Source organism: Antechinus flavipes, chromosome 1 (genome assembly GCF_016432865.1).
Source record: "Antechinus flavipes isolate AdamAnt ecotype Samford, QLD, Australia chromosome 1, AdamAnt_v2, whole genome shotgun sequence".
NCBI classification, from domain to species: domain Eukaryota; kingdom Metazoa; phylum Chordata; class Mammalia; order Dasyuromorphia; family Dasyuridae; genus Antechinus; species Antechinus flavipes.
The window spans coordinates 484,495,269-484,521,168 of record NC_067398.1 but is presented as its reverse complement, the minus strand read 5'-3'; the positions used below and the strand labels follow the sequence as shown (position 1 = coordinate 484,521,168).

Below are 25,900 nucleotides of genomic sequence, written 5' to 3'. Positions count from 1 at the left end.
AAGTAAATAAGGAGATAGTAAGAGCACCTATCTGGAGTATTTCCATTGCCTGAATCAATTGAATTACATACATCCTTACATACTAACTTCTTAATTGTGATAACCAAGTCCCTCACAGGGATGTTTGAAGGTGGAAGTGATAGAGGGAAAACAGCAGGGCTGGAGAAAGGTAAATATTATGCTAATTTTCTAAAAGAAAGAAAGATAATGGAGTTTTAAAACCATAGGCCAATGAGCTTAACTTCCATTCCTAGTAAAATTCTAGAACATAGTAAAACAAAAGTGAGTGAACATCTAGGAAAGGAAGATACGATCACAAAGAGCTGGCATAGCTTCAGTAAGATTAATCACATTTTCTTTTCTAGTAGTTCAAAGGAATACTGTAGAATTAGGTTGTCTATGTTTTAATAAAATATTGAACAGTCTTCTTTTTTACCTGTCAAGTTTGTCTTTATTTTTAATATTTTTTTTTTTTGCAGAGGCAATTAGGGTTAAGTGACTTACCCAGGATCACATAGCTAGGAAGTGTTTAGTGTCTGAGGTCAAATTTGAACTCAGGTCCTCTTGACTTCAGGGCTGGTGCTCTATCCACTGTGCCACCTAGCTGTCCTTTATTTTTTAATTTAGAAAACATTCAATATTTTATTTCCCCAGTTACATGTAAAAATATTTTCTGATATTTGTTTTTAAAACTTTGAGTTCCGGATTCTGTCTCTTCCTCTGACCCCTCATCCTGGCCTCACACATTGAGAATGCGGGCAATTCAGTATAAGTTACATATGTCATGCAAAACCTTTTCATGATATTCATGTTGTGAAATAAAACATGTTGTAATAGAAAAACAAAGAAAAAGTCTTCAAGAAAAATAGAGAAAGTGAAAAGGTATGATTCAATCTGCATTCAGACATTATCAGTTCTTTCTCTGGATAAAAATAACATTTTTCATTATGTAACCTTTAAAATTGTCTTGGATCATTGTATTGCTAAGAAGAGCTCCATTTATAATTAATCACCATACAATATTGCTGTTACTGAATATAATATTTTCATGGTTCCTCTCATTTCACTTTGCATCAGTTCATGGAAGTCTTTTTAGGTTTTTCTGAGAGCATCCTGTTTATCATTTTTTAATGTTCATCTCCCTAATTTCCAATTCTTGGCCCCCAGAAAAGAGCTGTTATAAATACTTTTTTGTACATATAGGCCTTTTCCTTTTTGTATTTTATCTCTTTTGGAAAACAGACATAGTAGTGGTATTGCTAAGACATGCATGATTTTTATAACTCTTTGGGCATAATTCCAAATTGCTCTCAAGAATAGTCAAATCAGTTCACAACTCCAACAACAGAACATTAATGCCTCATTTTTCCCTTCTCATCTCCAATATTTGTCATTTTCCTTTTCTGTCTTATTATTCAATCTGATAAGTAGTAGTAGTTCAAAATTGTTTTAATTTGTATTTCTCCAAGCAATAGTGAGTTAGAACATTTTTCCGTATGGCTATAGATAATTATGATTACTTCATCTGAAAACTTAATGCCTTTTATCATTTATCAATTGAGAAATGGCTTGTTTTTTATAAATTTGTCTCATCTCTATATGTTTGAGAAATGAGGCCTTTTTCAAAGAAACTTACTTCAATTTTTTTTCACAATTACTTTTGCTAACTCTATTTACCCCATTTGTTTTATTATCTCTCTCCTTTTACCCTGTCTTTCCTCAAAAGTGTTTTGCTTCTGACTACTACTCCCCCAATCTGCACTTCCTTTTATCACAACATGCCTCCATCTATACACCTCTTTTCCCTTTCCCTCTCTGTTATATATCCTGTAGAAAGATTTCCATAGAAAATTGAGTGTGTATGTTATTACCTCTTTGAGTCAATTCTAATGAAAGTAAATTTCACCCACTCCCTTGTACCTCTTTTCCTTTCCCTCCACTATAAAAGCTTTTTCTTGCCTCTTTTATATGTGATAATTTACTCCTTCCTACCTCTTTATTTTCTTTTTTCCCTCTTACCCCTTCATTTTATTTTTTTAGGTATCATCCTTTCATATTCAACTAACACCTGTGCCTTCTGTCTACATGTACTTCTTCTAAATGCCCCAATAATGAGAAAGTTCTTATGAGCTACAAATATCATCTTCCCAAGCAGTAATGTAAACAGTTTAATCTTAAGTCTCTTATGATTTCCTTTTCCTACTCACCTTTTATGCTTCTCTAGAATCTTGTATTTGAAAGTCAAATTTTCTATTCAGCACTGATCTTTTCATCAAGAATGCTTGAAAATCCTTTATTTCATTGAATTTCCTTTTTTTCTGAAGGATTTTACTTAGTTTTGATGGGTAGATGATTCTTGGTTGTAATCTTAGCTCCTTTGCCCTCCAGAACATCAATTCCAAGCCCTCTGATCATTTAACACAGAAGCTGTTAAAACCTTTGTTATCCTGACTGTAGCTTCACAGTACTTAAATTGTTTCTTTCTAGCTGCTTGCATTATTTTGTGCTTGGCCTAGGAGCTCTAAAACTTGACTATAATATTCCTGTGAGTTTTGTTTTGTGGATCTTTTTAGAAAGGTGATCAGTAGAGTCTTTCAATTTTTATTTTGCCCTCTGATTCTGGGATCGCAGAGCAATTTTCCTTTTCAATTCCTCTTTAATTTCAATTTCTTCTCTATGTAGGCTCTTTTTTTGATCGTGGCTTTCAAATATTCAAATAATTTTTAAATTTATCTCTCCTAGATCTATTTTCTAGGTCAGTTGCTTTTCCAATGAGATATTTCACATTGTCTTCTATCTTTTCATTCTTTTGGTTTTGTTTTAATAGTTTCTTGATATTACATAAAGTCATTAGCTTGTATTTGCTCAATTCTAACTTTTCAGGAAATTATTTTCTAGATAATGATGAATGTTGGAGAGGATGTGGGAAACTGGGATGCTAATATATTCTTGGTAGAATTGTGCACTGATCCAACCATTCTGGAGAGCAATTTGGAACTATGCCCATTGGGCTATCAAACTGTGCGTACCTTTTGATCCAGCAGTATCTTTATTAGGTCTGTATCCCAAAGAGATCATAAAAAAGGGAAAAGGACCTATATGTGCAAAAATGTTTGTAGCCACCCTTTTTGTAGTGACAAGAAACTGGAAACTGAATTGCTGGACATCAGTTGGAGAATGACTGAACAAGTTATGGTATATGAATATTATGGAATATTATTGTTTTATAAGAAATGATCAACAAGATGATTTCAGAGAGATCTGGAGAGACTTACATGAACTGATGCTAAGTGAAATGAGTAAAACCAGAAGAACATTGTATACAACAGCAAGATTATGCAATGATCAACACCAAGGTAATTCAAGCCAATTCCAATGATCTTGTGATGGAGAGAGCCATCTGCACCTAGAGAAATTATGGGGACTGAGTGTGGATCACAATATAGTATTTTCACTTTTTTTGTTGTTGTTTGCTTGCATTTTTTGCTCATTTTTTTTCCTTTTTGATCTGATTTTTCCTGTGCAGCAAGATAATTGTAGAAATATGTCTAGAAGAATTGAACAGGCATATATTGGTTTGGCATATATTGGACTAGTTGCCATCTTGGGAAGGGGATAGGGGAAAGAGAAGGAAAAAAATGGAACACGAGATTTTGCAAGGGCAAATGTTGAAGATTATCTGTGCATATGTTTTGAAAATAAAAAAAGCTTTAATAAAAAAAGGAAAGGAAATTATTTTCTTCAGTAAGCTTTTGTATCCCCTTTTCTATTTGTTTAATTCTACTTTTAAAAGGGTTATTTTCTTCTGTGGGTTTTTCCCCCCATTTAGCCAATTGTACTCTTTAAGGAATTTTTTTTCCTTCATTGAATTTGGGTGACTCTTTCCATTTGGAAATTTGGCCATTTGGCCAATTCTGCTTTTTAAAGTATTCTTCTCTTCTTTAGCTCCTTATATTTCCTCTACCATTTGTACTTGTTTGTTTTTCAAGTTGTTATTGTCTTCAGCATTTTTTTGTGTCTCCTTTACCAAACTATTTACTTGTTTTTCAAGATTTACTTGTATCACTCTCATTTCTTTTATTAATTTTTCCCCTCTCTTTCTTACCTGATTTTCAAAATGTTTTTTGAAATGTCCTGAGACCAATTCATTTTTTCTTGAAGGCTTTGGATATAAGATGCTCTCACTTTATTATCTTTGTCTGAGGATGTGTTTTGATATTCTTTGTCACCCTAATAACTTTTTATAGTCAGAATCTTTTTTCTATTTTTTGCTCATTTTCCCAGCCTATTACTTGACTTTTAACTCTTTTTTAAAGTGGGTCTCTGCTTCCAGGGTGGAGAGTGCCCTGTTTCAGGTTTCAGGGGGTTTGTGCAATTGTTTTCAGAGATGCTTTTAGGGACTTATAAATTTTTAGTTCTTTTAGAGTGATATGATTTAAGGAGAAATGTGTTTATTACTCTCCTGATCTGTGCTCTGATCTGTGAGAAGCCACAACACTCTCTTCTACCCTGAAAATATGAAGAGGGTCCCAGATCCACTGTGGCTACAAGATCTGGAGGGTTAGATAGCAATTCCTTTTTCTGGAACTGCTAACTAGAACTGACCTGATCTGAGTATGATCAAAACAACAGAGTCCTATATCAGTGTTCATAAAGGGACCCCTAGAATCTCCTTCTTACCCCTTGTTTTGCTCTCTCACCATCTATGGGAGAGAGCTCTGGAAGCAGCCATTGCCAGTACTAATTCAGGCTACCCCAGGATCCACTGCTGTATGTCAGGGTCAGTGTTCTGCTGTGCCTCTGCTAGGCTGTACTCCTTTTTCATTCTGGCATGACAGATTTTTATTGCTTATCTTCCAAGTTGTCTTGGACCAAAAACTTATTTCACTTCACCTTTTTGTGGATTCTGCTCCTCTAAAATTTGTTTAGAGTCATTATTTAAGGGTATTCAGAGAGTTTAGGGAAAGAGCACGGGCAAGTCCCTGCCTTTATTCTATCCCCTTGGTTCCACCTTCTATTTGACAGTCTTTCATGGTATTCTTGTTGGGAAAAAAATGAAGAGAAATACATTAGACAATAGTATAATTGGATTGATACAAAACTAGTTAAATGCCTAGATCCAAAGAATAGTCATTAATAGTCACTGTCAGATTTTGAGATCTATGATGTTTAACATTTTCAATCATTTAATTAGATAAAGTCAGAGATCATAGATCTATCAAATTTACAAATCATACCAATCTGCTAACATACATGATGATAAATTCAGAATCTTAATAAAAATCATGGCAAACTAGAACACTGAGTTAAATCATAGAAAATGTAACTCAATAGTTATAATTATATGCAAGTACAAATTTGGTCTCAGAAATAAAATTTGCTTTGTGGTTGTCATTTGTCATTTATGACATGACAACATGGGAAATGATACCATGACATGCAAGTAAATTGGATTTAAATGAGGGAGAGCTGTACAGGTTCATCTGCCTCATTTTCTTCCAGTGCCATATAGATATAATGGCCAGATTTAGATCTGCAAACAAAAGGTGAAAGAAACATGAGTAAATAACAATTTGTCTGGAAATATTTTGGTATTTTAGTGGACTACAATTCAATCTGATTGAACAATGTAATATGGTATCCAAGAAAGCTAATGAAGTTTTAGGCTGTTTTAAGGGAGTCATAGTATCCAAGAATAATCAGGTAATTTATAATAACAATGATAATAATTATAACTAGCATTTGTATAGTACTTTAATATTTGCAAATTACAGATATTTTCATTCATCTTCATAACAAACCTGAGAGATAAATATTATTATCATCATTATTTTACAGAGGAGGAAACTGAGGCAGGCAGAAATTAAGAGAATTGTCCAGCTAACAAATAACTGAGGTAGGATTTGAACTCTTCTTGACTCCAGGTTCAGAGCTCTTTTTACTGCATGATATGGCTGAATAATCATGATAAATAAATTTTACTGTACCCTGCCCTGCTCAGATTGCATCTTAAAAGTTTAGTTTGGGATATTTCACTTTAGAAAGGACATCAATAAAGCAGGCATCTAGGTAACAAAAGGAATAGAATGAGTCTTCATCTGGAATCAGGAAGAACTGGGTTCAAATTCTGCTTTAAAAATATGCTGAGTGACTTTGACTAAGCCAAGTAATTTTTTTCCTGTTTCTCAGTTTTCTCATCTGTAAAATGTTGCTAATAAGAACATCTGACTTTCAGGGTTTATTTAAGAATAAAAGAAAATAATATTCATAAGGTACTTTGGAAATCTTAAAGTGTTATGTAAGTGCTTGATATTTTTATTATAAGGTAAAGTCTAGACTAGAAAAAAATAACTAGGGATAATGAAAAATTTTGAGTTCATGCTAAGAGAGAATTGATTGGAGCATCTGAGGATGGAAAAGGAAAGGCAGAGAGAACATGATACATTTCTTCAATTAGTTAAAACTGTCACATGGGAAAGATCTTATATTGGTTCTGTCAAGAGAGAAGAACTGGAAGCAGTTGGTAGAATTTAGAGAAGAGATGATTGAAACCTAATGAGGGAAAGCTGCCTAAGAGAGATGGGCAACAGTGCAGTGGAATTAGGCTGATGCAGATGCTCCTTTACTGAAGTTAACAGGATCCTTGGTATTCATTAAATCCTCTCCCAACCTGAAAGAATTTCTTTTAGAATATATCAGACATGTGGTCATCCAAGATTCTGAATTTATCATCATGTATATTAGCAGATTTGTGTGATCTGTGCATTTGAAAGGTCTATGATCTCTGACTTTATCTAATTAAATGATTTGAAAATGTTAAACAACATAAATCCCAAAATCTGACAGTGACTATTCCTTGGATCCAACCATTTAACTAGTTTCATAAACAATCGAATTGTACTATTGTCTAGTATATTTCTCTTCATTTTTTTTCCCAAAAACACCAAGAAAGACTTTGTCAAATAGAAGGTGGAACCAAGAGGATAGAAAAAAGGCAGAGACTTGTACATGCTCTCTCCCTAAATCCTCCAAATCCCTTTAAATAATTACTAAAATTCTAGAGTATCAGAATCTACAAAAAGAGGAAATGAAATAAGTTTCTGCTCCAAGACAACTTGGAAGATGAGCAGGAAAAGTCTGTCATGACAGAATGAGAGAGGAGTACAGTCTAGCAAAGGCAGAGCAGAGCCCTGACCCCAGCATATCAGGAGTGAATCCTGGGGGAGCCCAGAATCAGGACTAGCAATGACTGCTTCCAGAGCTCTCTCCCACAGATGGTGAGGGAGCAGAACAAGTGGTCAGAAGGAGAGTCTAAGGGTCTCTTTAGGAGCACTGAGATAGGACTCTGTTGCTTTAGCTTGATGATGTGGTGACTCAAGTCCTAAAGCTGGAGTCAAGGAAACTTGAATCTAAACCTCATCTCAGGTGGTTAATAAATATGACTTTGGACAAGACACTTAAAACTTTATAGCCTCAGTTTTCTTGCTTGTAGAATTGTAATGATAATAGCATCTGCTTCCAAAATCCAGTGTATTAACATATATAAAGTAATTTGCAAAATTTTCACAACTACATAAATACTTGCTATCATTATTATCAATCCAAGATTTTGCCATTCTCTTATTCTGTGGTCTCTAATGTTTCCTAAGTTCCTAAAAAAATATTTCTTTTATTTGAGTATAGGTAGATTAGAATCCCAACAGTAAAGGCAACATAATGCTGAAATCATGCCCCAAACATGCTTGATGTTTACATTCCAGTTATTTTTTAGTATTCCAGGTCAGAGAAGCAAAAGATAGTGAATCCTTTAATATGTTTGAGTGTTATGATAACATGCTCTGTAATCAAAATGTCCTACCATATATAGTATAGAATGTTATAGTCTAAGAAGCATTAATGTTTTCCTTTGATAGTAATATCATATTTATATGATTTTTTTTAGGGTTTGCTGGTATTTTCTTTTTTAAAATAATTTATTTAAAACTTAAATACAAAATAGAAAAAGAAAAATTGCCGTGTGCAAAGTAGAACATAAAAGACAATTCAAAATATAAAGCCATAAATTTCTATTTCAAGAAAGCCTATATAATAAATACTACACATTCTGTTCAGAGCTGTCTATCTTTTCTTTTCTTCCTTGTAGATTGTATTTTGTTCCCTGTTATGTACTTTTTACTTTATTCTTTTTTCCATTTTCTTCTTCCCTTTCCCCAAAAAAAGCTACAATTCAGCATGAACACACACACACACACGCTAATATATATATATATATATATATATATATATAATATATATATATATATATATATTTATATATATATATATTTATATACATCCATGAAAGACCATACTGTGCTTGTTTGTCCTCTGCGTCTTTGAAGATTGATTACATCTTCTTTTACAATTTCAAGTCTGCCAAAGATTTTCTTCACAACAACTCTAAAAGATAGTCTGAATAGTTTCATCTTTATTTTACAGATAAGAAAACTTAGGTCACTTCTCTACTTATGATGTTATACAGAAGTATAGGAAAGGAACCCTGGGGGAAACTGTTTTAGAGTTGATGATAGAGCTATTGCTAGAAAAAGTCTGATATGGACTCTATAATTGAATTTTACAAAATTCAGAGGAAAAATATAGGTTAAAGTCTCTCTAAAAGTAGAATCAAGTTAAGATGTATAAAAAATTCTTTTAAAAGTATTTCTAGCAATTAAATGATAAATGATCCTAAATGAGGACGAAATGGGGCAGATACTCAAAGGGACTAATACAGTAGCACCAAAAAAAAAAAAAATACTTTCCAATGAGCTCAAATTTTACAAAGTCATATTCAAAATAAGCAAGTGAAGGAAATACAAAAGTGGTGAAATCCTGTAAAAATTGTGTCAGGAAGAGTAAAGCCCAGTATGAAAAGGAACTTTTGAAAAAATACTTATCTAGACAAAACAGGCCTTTATAGTAACATGGAGAGTATGAAAAACAAGAAAGAGATAGGCCTTTCTTGGAGTAGATAAAACAATGGTAATGGATAATTGAGAGAAAGAAAGAGGAGTTTCTCAATTTTGCTTCATTTTTTTTTTCTATCAACGATAATGCTCCTCAGTCAAGATAGGATAAAAACAAATCAAAATAATAGCAGCAAAACAACAAAAAAGTTAGAAAGGAATTGAAATCTAAGATAACTGAAGAGAGAGTCAGAAATCGCTTCATTGCCCTCAATCAGTTATAATCTCCTGACCCTGATGAATTATATTTCAGAGAACTGAAAAAACTAGAAGGTTTAATCTCTGAATCACTGTCTCAGACCTTTGAGGAAATGTGAAAATTAAGAAAGGTGCTATAGTCCTGGAGATGGATATATTTTACTATAATCATTTGAAAAGAAAAAGCAAGCTCTAAAAGCTCATCAAGTCTTTGTAAAATACTAGAATAAATTTATTAAATGGAGAATATAGTGTTGGAATCCTTACTAACTGTTAACTAATTAGAGTTGATCTAATCTTACAAGAAGATGTTTTGGGCAGAACCTGAAACAAGGTACTAAGTAGAACTAATTAATACAAGGCTTGTGTTCACACCTTTACTCATTGGAGTTCAATGAGTTCATACCTCCCTTGAAGCTCTTTGGGCCAGAGAGCACTATGGGAGAAAACCCATAATCCCTCTCTCTGGAAGGAGCATAAATAGGCCAATGGGCCAGTCGAAGAAGTTCTTCAGAGGAAGACACTACAAGTCGAGATTTCACCGGAATGACATGAAGACTGGAGCTGGCTGGAGGCTGAAGAAAGCAGAGGCAGAGGCTGAAGGACCAGACCTTTGGATTTAAAGACATTTGGAGAGAGCTCTTGGAACCAAGCAGAGAGATAGGCCTCTAAGCTAATCGGGCTATATTGGAGATAATAAAAGATCTGAACTTTTATCACCTAGCTGCTTTTTGAAAAGAAAAAGCTCACCACAATATAGGAGCACACAAAGAGGGATAAGATTCAAATAAGAAAGATTACATACGAATGAGTTTGACAGGGTTTAACAAAGATAAAAAGGTAAGGCATTTAAGTGCTACTGTGCAAAGTACTGAAAACATGATAATGACAAAAATAATAACCACAAAAAAGATTAGAATTGTATTTATAATATATCTGGATTATAAATCTCGCAGAACCAATAGACTCTTGGAACAGGAAGGCATGTTAGAAATTACTGATTCTACTCCCTCATTTTACAAATGAGAGATGAAATGATTTGACCAAGATCACAGAATATAATTAGATGAGTTGATTTGTCCAAGGCTACATAAATCTGTCTCTCTCTACTAAAGAGGTCAAGACTATTGACCTCTCTGGGCCTCAATTTTCTCATTTGTAAAGTGAAGCCTTTGAATTAGAGCCTTTCTTCAAACTTTAACACTATGGTCTATTTTCTTTATGGACAAAAGTAGGCAGACTATAGCTAGAGGTATTTACATCCCATATGGAGCAGGGGGCAAAGGGGCAAGGCAATTGGTGAAGCCCCATCTAAGACAAGAAGATGAAACACATGAGGAGTTGGAGGGAGCGAGATAACACCTTGAAGTAATGAGTGCTCCATTATTAGAAATGTTAAAAACAGATACAGGACAACTAATCAATCAGGAATGTTTTGGATTGGATCATGGTTTTGGTGTTGGTTGAACTAGAAAACATGGAATCCGAGCTTTGGGTTTCTATGATTCAGGTGCTTCCTTTGTTACTAATACTGAAGTAAAAGAAGTGAAAATTTTTTCATTTGATTTCTTCTCTCCTTGATATTCAACCTACTTCATTCTTGCTTCTAGTTGAATTTTCTAGTCTCATCTTTTCAGTAGTATTCTCTTTAATAGATATCAACATGATGTGATCAACAAGATGGCAAACTACAATTCTTACATTTTAGAAACCATAATTCCTTAGTTTTCTCAGCTTTAGGATTTTATTATGAGGCTACAATGTTTCTGTCTGAAATAATTTGTTGACTATCATATCTGTTAGTTAGAGGGATTTTGAAATGTTCTCAAGATGAGAATACCCTTGCTATTATTTATTCATTTAACGAGGTTTTTCTTGTTTTTTTTTTCTTCTAGATCCTTGATTCCATTAGTACAGGCTATTCCCAATTAGAAAACCAATGCAGATAGACACCTAAAGTCTTGGAGAGTTGCTTGGGATATTGAAAAGTTAGGTGATTTACACAGTCTCACAGTCAGCATGTGTTAGAAATAAGACTTGAAATCCAACTCTTCCTAACTTGCAGGTGAACTTTCTCTTCAGTATATCATGCTACTTCTTGATATTTTGTGACATATCTGGAAATAATTATGATAATATATTTTCATAATGCTCATGACATAAATCAGTAAAAGTTCCACTTCTTAAATAGGCAAAAGTACATTACATCAGGAATCCATATAGATCACTTTGTTTGTCACATGTCACACCCAAAACTATGAACACATACTGTATTAAATTAGAGATTTAGTCATTTTGAAGGCTCACCATTGCATCAGAAAATATTTCATAAATGAAGTTATGAGGGAAAAATTCTGCAACCAATGAGCAATAAAGAAAAAGCTATTTTTTTTAATCTGACAGTTTTCTAGGTTCATGAGCAAATGCTCTAAAAACCTCAAAATACCACCAAATAACAATATTCCATACAGAAGGAGTTGGATTGATTTAATATTACTTAATTTATAACAATGTATCAATGTATATAGTGTATACTAGGTGATTCACTGGATAAAGTTCCAATCTTAGAGCCAGCAACTCAACTTAATTCAAATGTGGTCTCAGACATCTACTACCTGTGTGCCCCTGAGAAGTCGCTTAACCCTGTTTACTTCAGTTTCCTCATCTGTGAAATGAGCTAGAGAAGGGAATGGCAAACCACTCATTTTGTTAAGAAAACTCCAAATGGTGTCACAAAGAGTTAGACATGACTGAAATGATTAAACAACAACAATTTCAATATTTAGAGGAAGAAAGTCTTGACAGGATGGAAACGTTTCTTTTTCTATAAATTTATGAAACTAAAGTTGAATCAAAGAAAGGAGTAACAGAGGAAGATGTGTATTTTTTTTTCAGGTCTTGAAAATTAAAGAGAAGAATTTAGATTTCATTAATAGGCATTGCCACCAGTAGGTGGGATTTCATTATGGATCCTTAAACTGTGAAGGGAAACAATGAAAATATATTTAGAAAATTAATCAGTCACATAATCTAATCAGGATAGATGGGCAGAAAAATATAGAAGGAGAGAAGATGGGCATAATTTGGAGACCTAAACTAAAGCATCCTTTGTGAGAATGGAAAGGGATGAAAAGTGGGAACTGGTCTTGAGAAGTCAGAGATACAACTAGAAAACAAGATGAACTGGTTACATAACAATTTTATCATTTTTCAGTTGTGTCTGCCTCTTCTGACATTTCCTTTTTCAGTTTATCTTATAGCAAAGGAAATTGAAGCAAACAGAAATAAATGACTTGCCTATAGTCACATAGTTAATATCTGCGATCAGATCTGAACTCACTAAAACAAATCTTCCCAACTTCAAAACCTTTACTCCATCTACTACACTTCTTAGGTGTCTCGACATAGCAATAGCAGGCCATAATTAGATGAAAATCCCTATAATTCCTTGGTATTCCTATAATATCTAGACATCCAGAGGAATGCTTGCAATGCGTAAAATGGCCATACTTTGGCAGATTCATTGGAAGATGTAGATAAAGTTAACATATAATGGATTCACACAATTAAAAGCAGTATCTACACTGAAGAAATCATAGCTTCATCATAAAAAATAAATAAATATGGTTCAGTAGAAAGAACACTGGATTCGTGGTCAGAGAACCCAGGTTCAAATCCTGTCTCTGATGCTTTCTCTCTGTGTGGCCAGGCCAAGTCACTTTACCTCCTCCAATCTTAGTTTTTTTTCATTTATGAAATGAGAGGGTTAAACTAGATAGCCTTGAAGATCTTGTATAGTTCTACATGCATTATCCTATGAATATATGGTGCTTACCATGCCTAATGCCAACAATTTTTTCTTGAATAAGAAATTCACATTGTATAGAAATATGTCTTTAGTGTATTTACTGTTAGATCTTTTCTGCAACATATTTTCACCACTTTCCCCAATCTTCCCCCTCTCAGAATCTTAAAGCATATATTGGCTTAATTTGGAGGATCTTATTGAGTCTTTGATGTAATGGGCTGAGGCTCAAGTTGATGCACTGAGGTCCCAAGCACATGAGGCTAAATAGTAATTGGACCATACTCTATTAATATATAAGCTTAGAGAAAGAATGGTCCCCGCCCACTCTTTGTGCAAGTCCTGATGTCTTGTATAGGAAATGACGATTTTGGTGGGTGGAGGCAAGGGAGTGGAAAGGGAAGCGGAAAGAGAGACGCTGGCTGGCGTCTTGACACAGATGCTCGCTTTGCTATTGCGATGGCCCTTCACCTCTGAGCTCCCTCTGCTAGCTGGCTTCCTGTCGCAGCTGCCCATGTTGCTATCGCAATCCTTCTCTACCTCTTCACTTCAGTAAAGATTGAAGATTTCTCCCTTAACCTGAATTCCTGACTCTGGCTGATTTTAAATATGCAGTCATCACACTTTTATAAATTATTTCTCCTTCCTTATTCTCTGCAACAGACATTGCTGAATAAGCAATAAGTATCTTCATTCATCATATACTTTTTGCAAAAGCCTGCCATGAGTACTGCAGTAAGATATCCAATTGGCTCATAAAATTATGTTTTCTGTTGCCTTTGGATTAATGATGAAACCCAACTCCTTCATTTGATTCCATGAAAATCTGTGAGTCACCCTCCCACTTAGTTTCCTTCTGTCTTCTGACTTCATTTATAGATTGTCAAGACTGTTATGAATCAAGTAGCATATTTATGTATTGGTCCCTGGGCAAGGAGCTCACATTTGAAATATTCACATTTAATGTTTTTTAGATAGTACAATAACAACAATAACTCATTTTTTAAAACATTAATATTTGCAAAAAATCTATGTATGTTGTTTCATTTGATTCTCATAGCATCCCTGTGAGGTAGGTGCTACTCAACTTGAGTGGATAAAAAGACTTGCTTGGGGACACACCTTTAGTGTCTGAGGCTAGAGTCTAACTTAAGTACTCCTGATTCCAAGTCTAGAATTAGGTTACTATGGTGCCTCTTTTATTTCAAAATTGTATGATTCTTACTGATCTCCACTCTGCACCCCAATTTCCCTGAACTAGTCATTATATGGCATGAACTTAAGACCATTCACCAAGTTTCCTACCCTCCTTGACTTCACTTATAAACATTGCTTCATTGGATTTGAAGTCTTTATTAAAACGTGATTATATTGGACTTGCAATCTCTGAAAGATGCTACTCAACTATCTGTCATCACCTCTATCTTTTGGATCATTTGAAAGTTTTAGCTGCCTCTTTTTTTTTAGGAAGAATCGATGTTACCATTATACTTCAGCTAAAATAATATCTAAAAATGTTCTCCTATTTCTTTCAGAAAAGGCCAAAGCCTTAGGAAGACTACCAAAAAAAGCCTTCCCACTCTAATTCCTTTAGGGTCTAGATTACCAAAAATTCTCATCTCCTTAACAAAAGATTCTCAGTGTCAGATGTCAAGTTATTTAATCATTCTAGTGAGGTAATTCTCTTAATCTTACCTTTGGACTCTTCTTCTGAAAAGGTTAGTTACCTTGGTTGGAGATTTCATTTCAGAATGAGCAATGCATACTTTCTAATTTCATAGTGGATAAAATACTGTACTAAAGTCAGGAAGATCTGTTTCAGAAATTTACGCTAACTTTTGGAAAGTCATTTCATCTATCCTAACCTCCATTCTTTATCTATAAAATGAGGGAGTTGAACTTGATAAGTCTTAAAGGTACTTTAAAGATCTAAATATTTGATTCTTTGAAAATTAAGCTTTATCTTATATCTATGAGGTTGGATGATATGATAGAAAAAGAAAATGACAAATGTTGAAGAGAATATTGGAAAATTATTGTTGATGGAGCTGTGAACTTATTCAACCACTTTGGAGAGCAATTTTAAACTATCAGGGGCTAAAACACCAGGCATACCCTTTTTGATCCAGCAATACTACTACTAGATCTGTATCCCAAAGAAATAATAAAGCAACCTATATGTACACAAATATTTAGAGCACCTATTTTTGTGGTCAGAGAATTGGAAATTGAGGAGATGCCCATTAATCTGGGAATGGCTGAACAGGTTGTAGTATATAATTGTGACGGAAAACTATTGAATCTTAAGAAATAATAAATTGTATGCTCTCAGAAAATCCTGAAAAACCTTACATGAACTGACACAAAATGAAATGAGCAGAATATAAGAACATTGTGCACGATAAGAACAATACTGTACAATGATTAAATGTAAATGGATTAGCTATTCTCAGCAATGATCCAAAATAATTCTGAAGGACTCATAATGAAAAATGTTCCCCATCTCCAGAGAAAGAACTGCTGGAGTTTGAATGCAGATTGAAACAGACTTTTTAAAACTTTCTTTTTCTTTCTTTCTTTTTTTGTCTGTATTTTCTTTTACAACATGACTAATATTAAAATATGTTTTACATAATTGCATATGTATAACCTGTATCAAATTGCTTTGCCTTCTCAATGAGGCAGAAAAGTAGGGAGGGAGAGAATTTGGAACTAAAATAAATTTTTAGTAAATGTTGAAAATTGCTTTTAGATATAATTCAGAATAAATATTAAATGAATACAATTTTAAAAAAGGAAGCCAGGCTATAAACTTAATAATATTATTTGCCCATTAATTACCAAATGACTTTACTGTTGATTGCTCCATGGTTTTTACACCCTGTTTCTTCCATTCTTCTGTGTACTTAAAGGAGGGAGAATTTCTAAATGTCATTCATTTTCATTGTTATTTGCTTTATCTTTTTGTGTGTAAGCAAAGCTATCCCCAAACTCAGAAGGGTTTTGTGAATATTCCCTATATGTGAAAGTGAGTAATTTTCCATTGATTTCCTAATTTTTCCTAATTTCCTAATTTTCCAAAATTCCATAATTCCAATAATATCAATGGCTTTCATTCCATTTTCTTTTCCTTAACACCAGGATATTTTACTCTTCTCCAATTCTACAGTACTTCTCAGTTTCTCTATAAAATTTGGAAAGTCACAGAAAATTGTTTATGAATAATGTACAACATGTTCCAATGTTACACAGAAACAAAAACAATTTGGAGGACTTCACCACAGATAAAGATTTAACATTTCTATTTTAACTTTGTACTGGGTATTTTCTTGAATTTAGAATGTAATCAGAATTGCAGGTGACTCCAAGAGCAATAGGAGTGATATGAGATGAATTTAAGCAAGCTAAAATATTTTTATGGTGATCACTAGGATACTAAAGTCACTTTGAAAATATAATGAAGGACATGTATGATACAAAAAAGAAAACAATGAAAGCCAACATTTTGGATAGAACCTCTATGGAGGTTTGATAAAAGATAAAACTTGGAGAGGTTATGTGCTATCTGGGCAAATGACATCACGTACCTGGGACTATTTCATCATGCTTCTTTTTAAAGATTAATTTTATTTTTAATTTATGGAATAAAACAAGGATTCACATAACAATATAATAAAAAAGATAGTTGCTAATGGAGTTGCAAATATATTATGTACAACTTGCTATTTCTTTTAAATATGTGAGAAAGTTTTTCTTCTCTCACCCCCCCAAATGACTTCCATTAGACACAAATGAGTGTAGACAGACAGACAGATGGATAGATATACACATGTATGTATGTGAGATTATTCTACTTTTATTTATTTATTTTTATTTACTTTTATTTATTTTTATTTTTTATTTCTACTTTTATTTATTCTATTTTATTTCTACTTTCATTTATTCTATTATTTATTTATTATTATTTTATTTATTCTGTTATTTTGTTCTACTTTTATTTATTTGAGCTTTTTTTCTCTTTTCATGCAACTTTGGATTGTCTGAATCCTGATCTGATAGATGGCCCTAGCTAGCTAATTATCACCTTCTCCAGTCACTACAGCTTAATCAATTTCTATAGCTAGCCTTCATTTCCTTAAAATATCCACAGTTAGAGAATTTGAATAGATTTCTTTTAAAATGCTTTTTTAAAAATTGTGATATCCTAGAAAAATCTGAGCAGTATGATCATCATAGTTATTGGAAATTAGAGATCAAGAAAAAACAATTTAAAATCATCTTTTAGGTGATTCAAGAAAAGCAATTTGGAGTCATCTGCTGGTAATTCAAAAGCATGGTACATAAGAATTACAGAAACTGGGGATATTTAGTTAGAAAAATAGTTGACTTGGGAGGGGAAGAATATATAAATATAATAATAATGAAAGATAGCAATTATTTGATGCTTTTATGATTTTCCAAGCACTTTACAAACATCTTATTTTGACAAGGGGAACCCTGAAACACACACACACACACACACACACACACATACACATACACACTACACACACACACTCTCTCTCTCTCTCTCTCTCTCTCTCTCTCTCTCTCTCTCTCTCTCTCTCTGTCTCTCAGATTTTGGGGGAAAGCTTGGGAAACTCCCTCAGAGAAGCTCTTCCCTGAGAGACCCACTCCAGGGAATCAAGATAATGTGGTTTCTTTCTGTTATCTGGGTGAGACTAGTTGAGTTCAGGATCACTCCTACTTAGCCCCAAGCTGGAGGTCCAGATTTCTATCCAACTCTATTGAGTTGGAGATTAGTCCAGGGACACTCATTCAATTCCAAGATTCTCTATTCTGATTCTAACTCAAACTGCTCCCAGGCCCCACTAAGAGCTGCCCATGAAACAAGCTTCCTTCAGCTCAATCCCTTGAAGAGGATCAAAAAGCAGGAATCATGCCAAGGAAACTCTCTCTCCCCTTGGCATAGCTGTGACCCTCTGTCAGCTGAAAAGACATTCTCTTTTCAGTGTTACTCCTTCTTTATCTCTTTCACCCATTTCCCTATCAGGACCTCACCCCTCTTTACCTCTCTTATCAGGATTTCTCTGCTAGAAACTTTCTCTGTTAGAAGATTTCTCTGCTAGATCTTTACTTCTCTATCAGGACTCTGCTGCTAAGGAAGTCAGCTTGCAAAAGCTGACTTCTCAGTTCTAATAATAAACTTCTTTTGCCAGTTTAACTTTTTGGGTTTGTAAATTCATTTACGAAGGACTTGAACCCACCAGAAGGGGATTCCCACAACTCCCTGCCCTGACTCAAACCTCATCACTTTTGGCTCCCTGATAGAGAATAGAGGGGAGCCAAACCTCTTTAATTTGATCTTCACTACAATTCTGTGAGATGAGTGCTATTACTCCCTTTAATAGAAAAGAAAACTGAGGCTAATTGAAGTTAAATAACTTTCTTAGGATCACATCTGAGACTACAAGTAAACTGATATTTTCCCAACCCTAGGCCCAGCACTTAACATATAGTGCCAACAAGCTGCTTCAGATATTTGAAATATAATTATATAGAAAAGGGGTTGCTTTTTTTCTTGGCCTTAACGGAAGCAAAAAGAAAAGCAGATTTGAGTTCAATATGAAAAAACTTCCTAACAATTAAAGTTGACCAAAAATGTAGTAGATGTGATTTTCCTGTTGCTGTAGGTATACAAATGAAGCTTAGTAGAACAGATGCTTTTGATCAAGCTAGCATTTCATAGAGATTTTTTGCCTAAGTATGGGTTAGATTAGATGGGGTTTTAAGATGCCTTCTAACTGAGTTTCCATGTGGGATGATTTCCCTTCATCAGGTTGTTGTTTTGGCCAATTATATTAACTATGCTTTAGAACTGGAAGAGATGTTGAAGATCCAGTTCCTAATCTAAGAAAAGCAGTACTTTGTGAAGCAGGTTTTGACAATCAGATAAAACATAATCATGAAAATTGGTTATTCTTTATTTTAGATTTAAATCTTTCACTATTAAGGCCACTTGGATATCTATTTTTCTTTTTTATTTTTTTCCTGTTTTATTTCCCAATTGGAAACAGAAAAGCAGAAACAAACAAAGCAAGATAGAGCAGGTTACCTAACAGGATGCGGCTGGTTTTAACAGGTCTTAACCACACCCTTGTGATACTTCAGGGAACCACACCTATGACAAAGAGGGCATTAAAAAAATTATAGGAATAAACTAGCTCTGCAATTAAGAACAGTTTGAGGCAAGATAGCACAAGTGAAGCTGAGCTCTAGTGACATTACCCCTGGTTTAATTCTGAAGAATATTCTAAATATAATTTGATTTATTAGGTAAATAATCAAAATTAGGTAAACTGAATTTGCCACATAATTGGGATAATCTTTCCTCTTTGTGGTAAAGATATGGTAAAAAAAAAAAAAAGATTAAGAATTTTTCAACTAAATTATTAGTAAACAAAATAAATCAAGTTATGACTGTGTTTTAAGTGAATATGGTCAAATTAGGCTTCATTAAGCCACCTTATGCAAAGTAATTTACATAGTGCTTGAATGTTTCCAAAACATTTTACAATTTTTTTTTACATTTTTACATTTACATTCACAAATATTAATTTATTTGATCTTAATAACAACTCCATAGGTTATTATGATTATCCCTATTTTACAGATGAAGAAACTGAGGTTAAGAAAAGTCAAATGATTTGCCTAAGATTATACAATTAGTAAGTGGTTGAGGCCATGACCATATTATAACAGAATCATATAAATATTCAGTGATAAGAGTGCAAATGAACTTTGATGAGGGAAAAACATCTACATACAGACTGGATTGGAATGGGGCAAGGGTTCAAATGTCTAACATACAAGTGGTTATAGACTTTCTATACTTGGTGCCACCCTATACAGTGACTCTATTTCCTATAATTTTCATTAGTTTAAATGGTATTTAAATATTAATCTAAAATTCCATGGAGATTGTTACTACTCTCATTTAATATAATACTAGAAAATAAATTTATTTATTATTTTTCAAAATCTTTTAGGTTTTATAGGTATGAATTTTAAAATTTTTATAATTTATACTTTAATAGTAGACTCAGAATACATGCTTATCTTTAGATTTTCCCTTAAAGTCAAGCAATGAACTATTTTTTTCAGCAAAATCTTGTGGTTTTCTTTGATTCATTTTATTTGGGCTAGATGACTCATTTATAGGCATGTTACTGAAAGGATTCTTGTCTTTGTATGCTCAGCACCTGGAATGGGGTCTTACATAGTATATGTGTGTTTCAAAATTTTTAATTGATAAGCTTTTTTAAGACTTCATTCAACTGAAAATCTGTGAAGATTTTACCCAAAGGATGAAATCTGCTTTAGAAAACAGTGGAATTAATTAAATATATTAGATAACTTGAAAAATATTTGATTAGTTTCTATTCATAATAAAACATACTTTCTGAATAAAATAGTTGAGACATTACCTTTTTATGAAATTTTGTTTTTATTCTATGTTTACAAAGCATTCCTTTCACTTAATTTCATTTAGTTTGCATATATATTGGACAAGAATCATGGCAAACTTTTCATTTTGCTATTGTGGACTATAAGTGCCTCGATAAGTGTGAACAATCTTCGAGTTCCTAAGACATCCTTAAAATTGTTTTGAAAAATCACTATATTCACTTAAAACTAAATTTGATTTGCTGTAATTTGCACATGTCTGTTATACCTACTTAATATTGTCTTCCCTTTATCAGGGTCTTTTTTTTCTATTTTTTTTTTACTACTTTTTTCCTATTTTTATTATTCCCTATATCAGTAAGAAAATACACTGTAGCCAACACCAGTCATTAGTCTTTCACAATTTTTTGTGACTAATTGACAAAAGGTGATTAGAATGTCCAGGACAGAATATTTCCATGATTTATCAGTCTCCTTGACCAATTTTTATTTGAATATGTCTAGACTTCAAGTATATGGACTAGGCTTTTTTCCTCCCACCCTCAAATTTAACAAGCCATAATACTGGAATTTGCTTCCCTTTTAGTAGTTATTTAAAAATGCATTATCTATAGTAATAATACAAAACTTTTCTAACCACTATAAGCATATTTTCTTGAAGAATTTTAAAAAATATTTCAATTTATACAAAGCCATCTACATTTAACGAACACAAAAGATTAAAAACTTTTAAGGGTTAATGAGGAACTTGGTATTAGTGAAACTCATTTATGATAATTACACTTAATTTTCATATACTTCAATACTCCCACATAATTCTTCCCTATGAGTAAGAGATACTTGGGGATATGAAATAGGGTGAGGATGTCCCTTCAATTTTTTTTTCCTCTTCTCATAGTCATGAAACTGTTGTGTTTACAGAACTTGTACTTAAGACAAGAAGTTGTACTTAAGACAAAATTCACAGGTAATTAGTATTACACCTACATGCTTAAAATAGTATCATACCTTAACAAAATTAATCTAAATCAATACCTTTTTAATGAAATTTTAGAAAATTCATTTAGAAAATTAAACATGAGGTTGACTCTCTATTACTTCAAATTTTGGTTAACTGTTCCAGAAAAACTTAATATTACTGATGTTCTTTTTTAATTTCCCACTCCCACACACACATACAAACCACATGACAACACTAATGATTGCTCTATAAATTATGATTATAGAAACCTATAAATAACAATTCTCTTAGGTCCCTGATACTATGAATACTATGGTACCAGGGGTATCATATATGCTCTAATTTCCTAAATCATTATTCTTCAAAATGGATTCCACCAACCACTGGCAGTCCATGAAATTTCCTGATGATTTGTGACCATATCTTTTGTGAAGACCAATGGCCTATTCCTGGCATTGTCATTAATTTGCTAAGGAACCTAAGATAGATCATTCTGCTTTTTGGAATTTCAATTTTCTTATCTGCCAAAGAGTAATGATTCCCAAAGTATCTTTAGATTCTTGGACTTTAAGTAGCTTTATATTCTTGAATTTTGATTGTGTCCTAATAATTTAATTATGATATCCTTGCTCTTTTACTTTTATCTTTGTTACCAGTGCCTAAAACAATGTCTGCCGCATACTTGGTATTTAATAAATGCTTATTGATTGAAATTTCTTACTCAGTATCACTTCTATACTTGTTTCAATGCTAATGTCATTTTTCAAAATGATAAGAAGACAGGTGAGATAGGATCAAGGGTTACTAAAGCATATCCTGGGCAAGTTTGTGCATTCTGAAACACAATTTTGCCAAAGGGTAAATAATTATTTATGTTTAAAGACAATTTCAGAATATTGATTTTATTATTTTGACATTTGGGACTCTCCCTTTGGAGTTAAGCATATTAATTTAAGGTAGATTAGGATAGCTTTTTGAAAGTCTGTGAATAAACCTCTGAAGGCATATAACTTTCTTGTAGGAAGAAAAAATTTTCCTAGGGAAAAAGAAACACACATAATATTAAAATTACACAAAAGAATGGTATATAACTTCCCAATTTAAAAGAATCATTGATATATTTTGCCTTTGAACAATATGCAAACTCTTTCATTAATGTCATAATGGGATTTACATCTATGAAAAGCTAGAAGTAACCTAAAATTTTAATTCTTATTGATGAAGAGAATTGATGTACATATATATATATAAATATATACATATACATATAAATATAAATATATATATATAAAATCTCACTATGTTAATATGCATATAGGAAAAAATACAAAGAAAAGCAGAAAAAAACAAATTTATTGCAAAATACAGTTCTTCCTTCCCACCCTACACTGGCTACTCACTCCATTAGAAATCTGTTTTTAAGGACTAAAATATTAGAAGTACAGAAAATAATCATTTGTATAGGTTAATAAGTATTAGCTTATTAATTTGTAGGCCATGTTAAATTCTGAAACTTCTGACACATTATAATTTCAATCATAGCACTGTCTTCAAAAAATCATATTAATTTTAACATAGAATTTAACTGATATTTCTGAGGTAATAACTAATGATATCCAAGTGGTTTTTAAACAGTGAAAATCAACTTAGAACTTCTCTTTTCCCCCAGACTTCTGCACATTTTTTCCCAGAATTTTAATGATAGATTCTCTAACTTGAAGAAAAATACATGTTTGAAACATAAAATTTTATGTTCACATACATGAAAGCCAACAAGCTGTACTGGATAATATGCTTGATTTGACATCAGGAAGACCAGGGTTCAAATTTCTGGCATTTGCTACTGACACAAGATAATATAACTTTCTTGAGCTACATGAAACTCTCTATGACAATGCGTTAAAGATGAGTTGCAATCTGCCTTGGTGGTGGGAGCTTCTACACCACCAAAATCATTTGTCTTTTATGCAATGATGATTAGAAACATGTTTCCTTTTTGTTTCTTCCCTAAAACAATGTTGAGTTCAGTGTATTATAGAAAGTAAAGTTGGGAGCAAATTAATATTGTAGCATTACCTTTTTATCTTTCTCCACAAAACTCCTTGCAAATAGCTTTTTATGTTGCTAATAAAGCCTCACCACTTTCTTGTCAGTACTTATCACCTTTCCTTAGAGTTGCTATGCAAATGAGATATAGACCTTTCTTTTGAAATGTCTTTGGTGTAACAAATCAATTTAACTTGTGCCATTTATTACATCATATATTTGTTATTTAAAAATGTTTTACATAATGTGTATAACATTTATAACATCATTTATAAGACACTGAGTAATATGTGCAATGGGGGAAATATATGTCTCTCTTCTGCTCCAACATACACTTTCATTTTAAGGAACACATAGAATGGAAATTGTCACTGAGGAGAAAAAGAGAGTATAGGGAGAAAAATAAAAGCCCAACCAGGTACCCTATTCAACTATATAATCAATTAATTGACAAAGAGAAACCTATTTTTTAGACAGAAAACCATTTCTATGTCATTTGTAATTTTTATCCATTGATATTTCATGTCCAATAATCAAATCTCTTAACAAATATTTGCATAAAAAAACAAATCTGTGCTCTTTTCTGGATTGATGTATAATTGAGAAGTTTAAAACTTTAAAAAATTCACTTGAATTATTTTATATACATACATGTCAGTTTTACTTCTCTCGTTTTCTGAAAAATCTTTAGCATTGCTTTTATTTTCATTTCTCTGTCAAAAGGAAATTTCAATAATCCCAATATTTTTTCATATTTTGTTTTGCATTTACACAACACCTTGTAAACAGAGAGATTTAATAAATTATCCATGACATATGTAATAACAAAAATTCAGAGATGTAAATATATTTACATATATGAGAATTACGCTTATTTCAGGCAAACTCTGCTCTCTGGAGTAAGGTGCTTGAAGCTGATTTTTAATTGTAATTCCAAAGACTCCACCAAGGAATACTGACATATTTTAGGCCAAAAATTGGACATGTGATTTCATTGATATAAAGAACTCTCTGGAGAGAAAACTCCTTCCAACTTTGCAGCTATATGCATCTTTTCTAAAATATATAGTCTTAGAAAATTGCCTAGGTGACTGTGAGGGTAAAGATCACACACCCAGTATGTATCAGAGGTGAGGCTTGAATACAGACCTTCTAGCTCCCAGATCAGCTCCAGTATTCCCCTCTTCTTCCTCAACCTCTTCTCTTCTTAAATATTAAAATTCTTACATTTAGATATTAACTAAATCAGAGCAAGAGGGCTCATTTATAACCAAACAAGCTTAAAATCTGTCATTTCATTATCCTCGACAATCTACTTATTTTCCAGGTATCTCTATTCATAGAAAAGATATGTAATGTACAAGATTGCATAAAAAATTCCAAGTAGATCATCACTTGCTTGTTCTGTATTAAAGCATAGGAAAAGAAGACAAATTGTTGCATAAAGTGAACAAAGGAAATAACTGATAACCTTTTAAAATTAAAATACTGAATCAAACCTTGATGAAGTTTACCTTTCTATAAAGAGAGAAAAAGAGAGAGAAGGAGAAGAAAGAGATACAGAAAGATTCAGAGATTCTGACAAAAAAAAATTGATTTACAATCCCTGTAAAAAAAAACCAAAACTCTAAAAGAGTCATTTATAGTTGTCACTAGGATTATATGATTTAGAGTTGGGAAGGATCAACTCTAAACTCTTCATTTTGCAGATGAATGAAGAAAAAGTATGGCTTAATAATACTAATAGTAGCTCACACACATATATTGCATTAGTATTTGCAAAATACTTTACAAACATTTGATTTCATTGACTTACTAAAAGTAGCATGGACTAATAACAATCAAGTTTTAAACCCAGTCATCTGATTCCAGATTGTATGTTCTTTACACAATACCCCATTTCCTCCCACTTTATTTCTTTATGCATGTCTTTGCTAATGTCCTAAATTTGGGTTCCAGATGGTCTAAAAACTCAAGTCCCTCTTCATCCTGCCGATCACTGCAACAGCCTACAGAGCCAGCTATAGATCCTTTTCCTTCATAGTTATATGAAAGGACATAGTCTTTAGAATACTTATGCTCTTCATCTTGTCCACAGTGATACACCTTCTGTAGATGAAGAAAAGACATTTTATTATTATTTTTTTAAAAAACACCTAAACATATTCACATAAAAATAATTTCTTTGATTTACCTTTTATTGTTTAATTTTTAATCAGAGTGTGTCCTCTAATGGATTCCTACATATAAAAAATGCACATGATTGGTCTAAATTATATTCATATTTAAAATAAATATTTAGCAAATAAATGTTTCTAGTGATTTACAAAGGTATAAATTAAATTATATATCTATTATAAAAATAGCTAGCATCTTTCCAGTTAAACCCAAAAATATTTGAGGTTTTTAATTTGTCTG

At 32.6% G+C, this 25,900-nt stretch overlaps 1 protein-coding gene across 1 annotated transcript in view; it reads right to left on the bottom strand.

Annotated features, from left to right (window-relative positions):
• Positions 1–22,772: 22,772 nt before the first annotated feature.
• The window catches only part of DSC1 (desmocollin 1), a 39,768-nt gene continuing 36,640 nt past the window's right edge, over positions 22,773–25,900 (bottom strand). Inside the window, exon 16 of the mRNA XM_051970299.1 lies at positions 22,773–25,591. Coding sequence (XP_051826259.1) covers positions 25,394–25,591 — 198 coding nt within the window. The 3' untranslated portion in view covers positions 22,773–25,393. The remainder of the gene's footprint in view (positions 25,592–25,900) is intronic.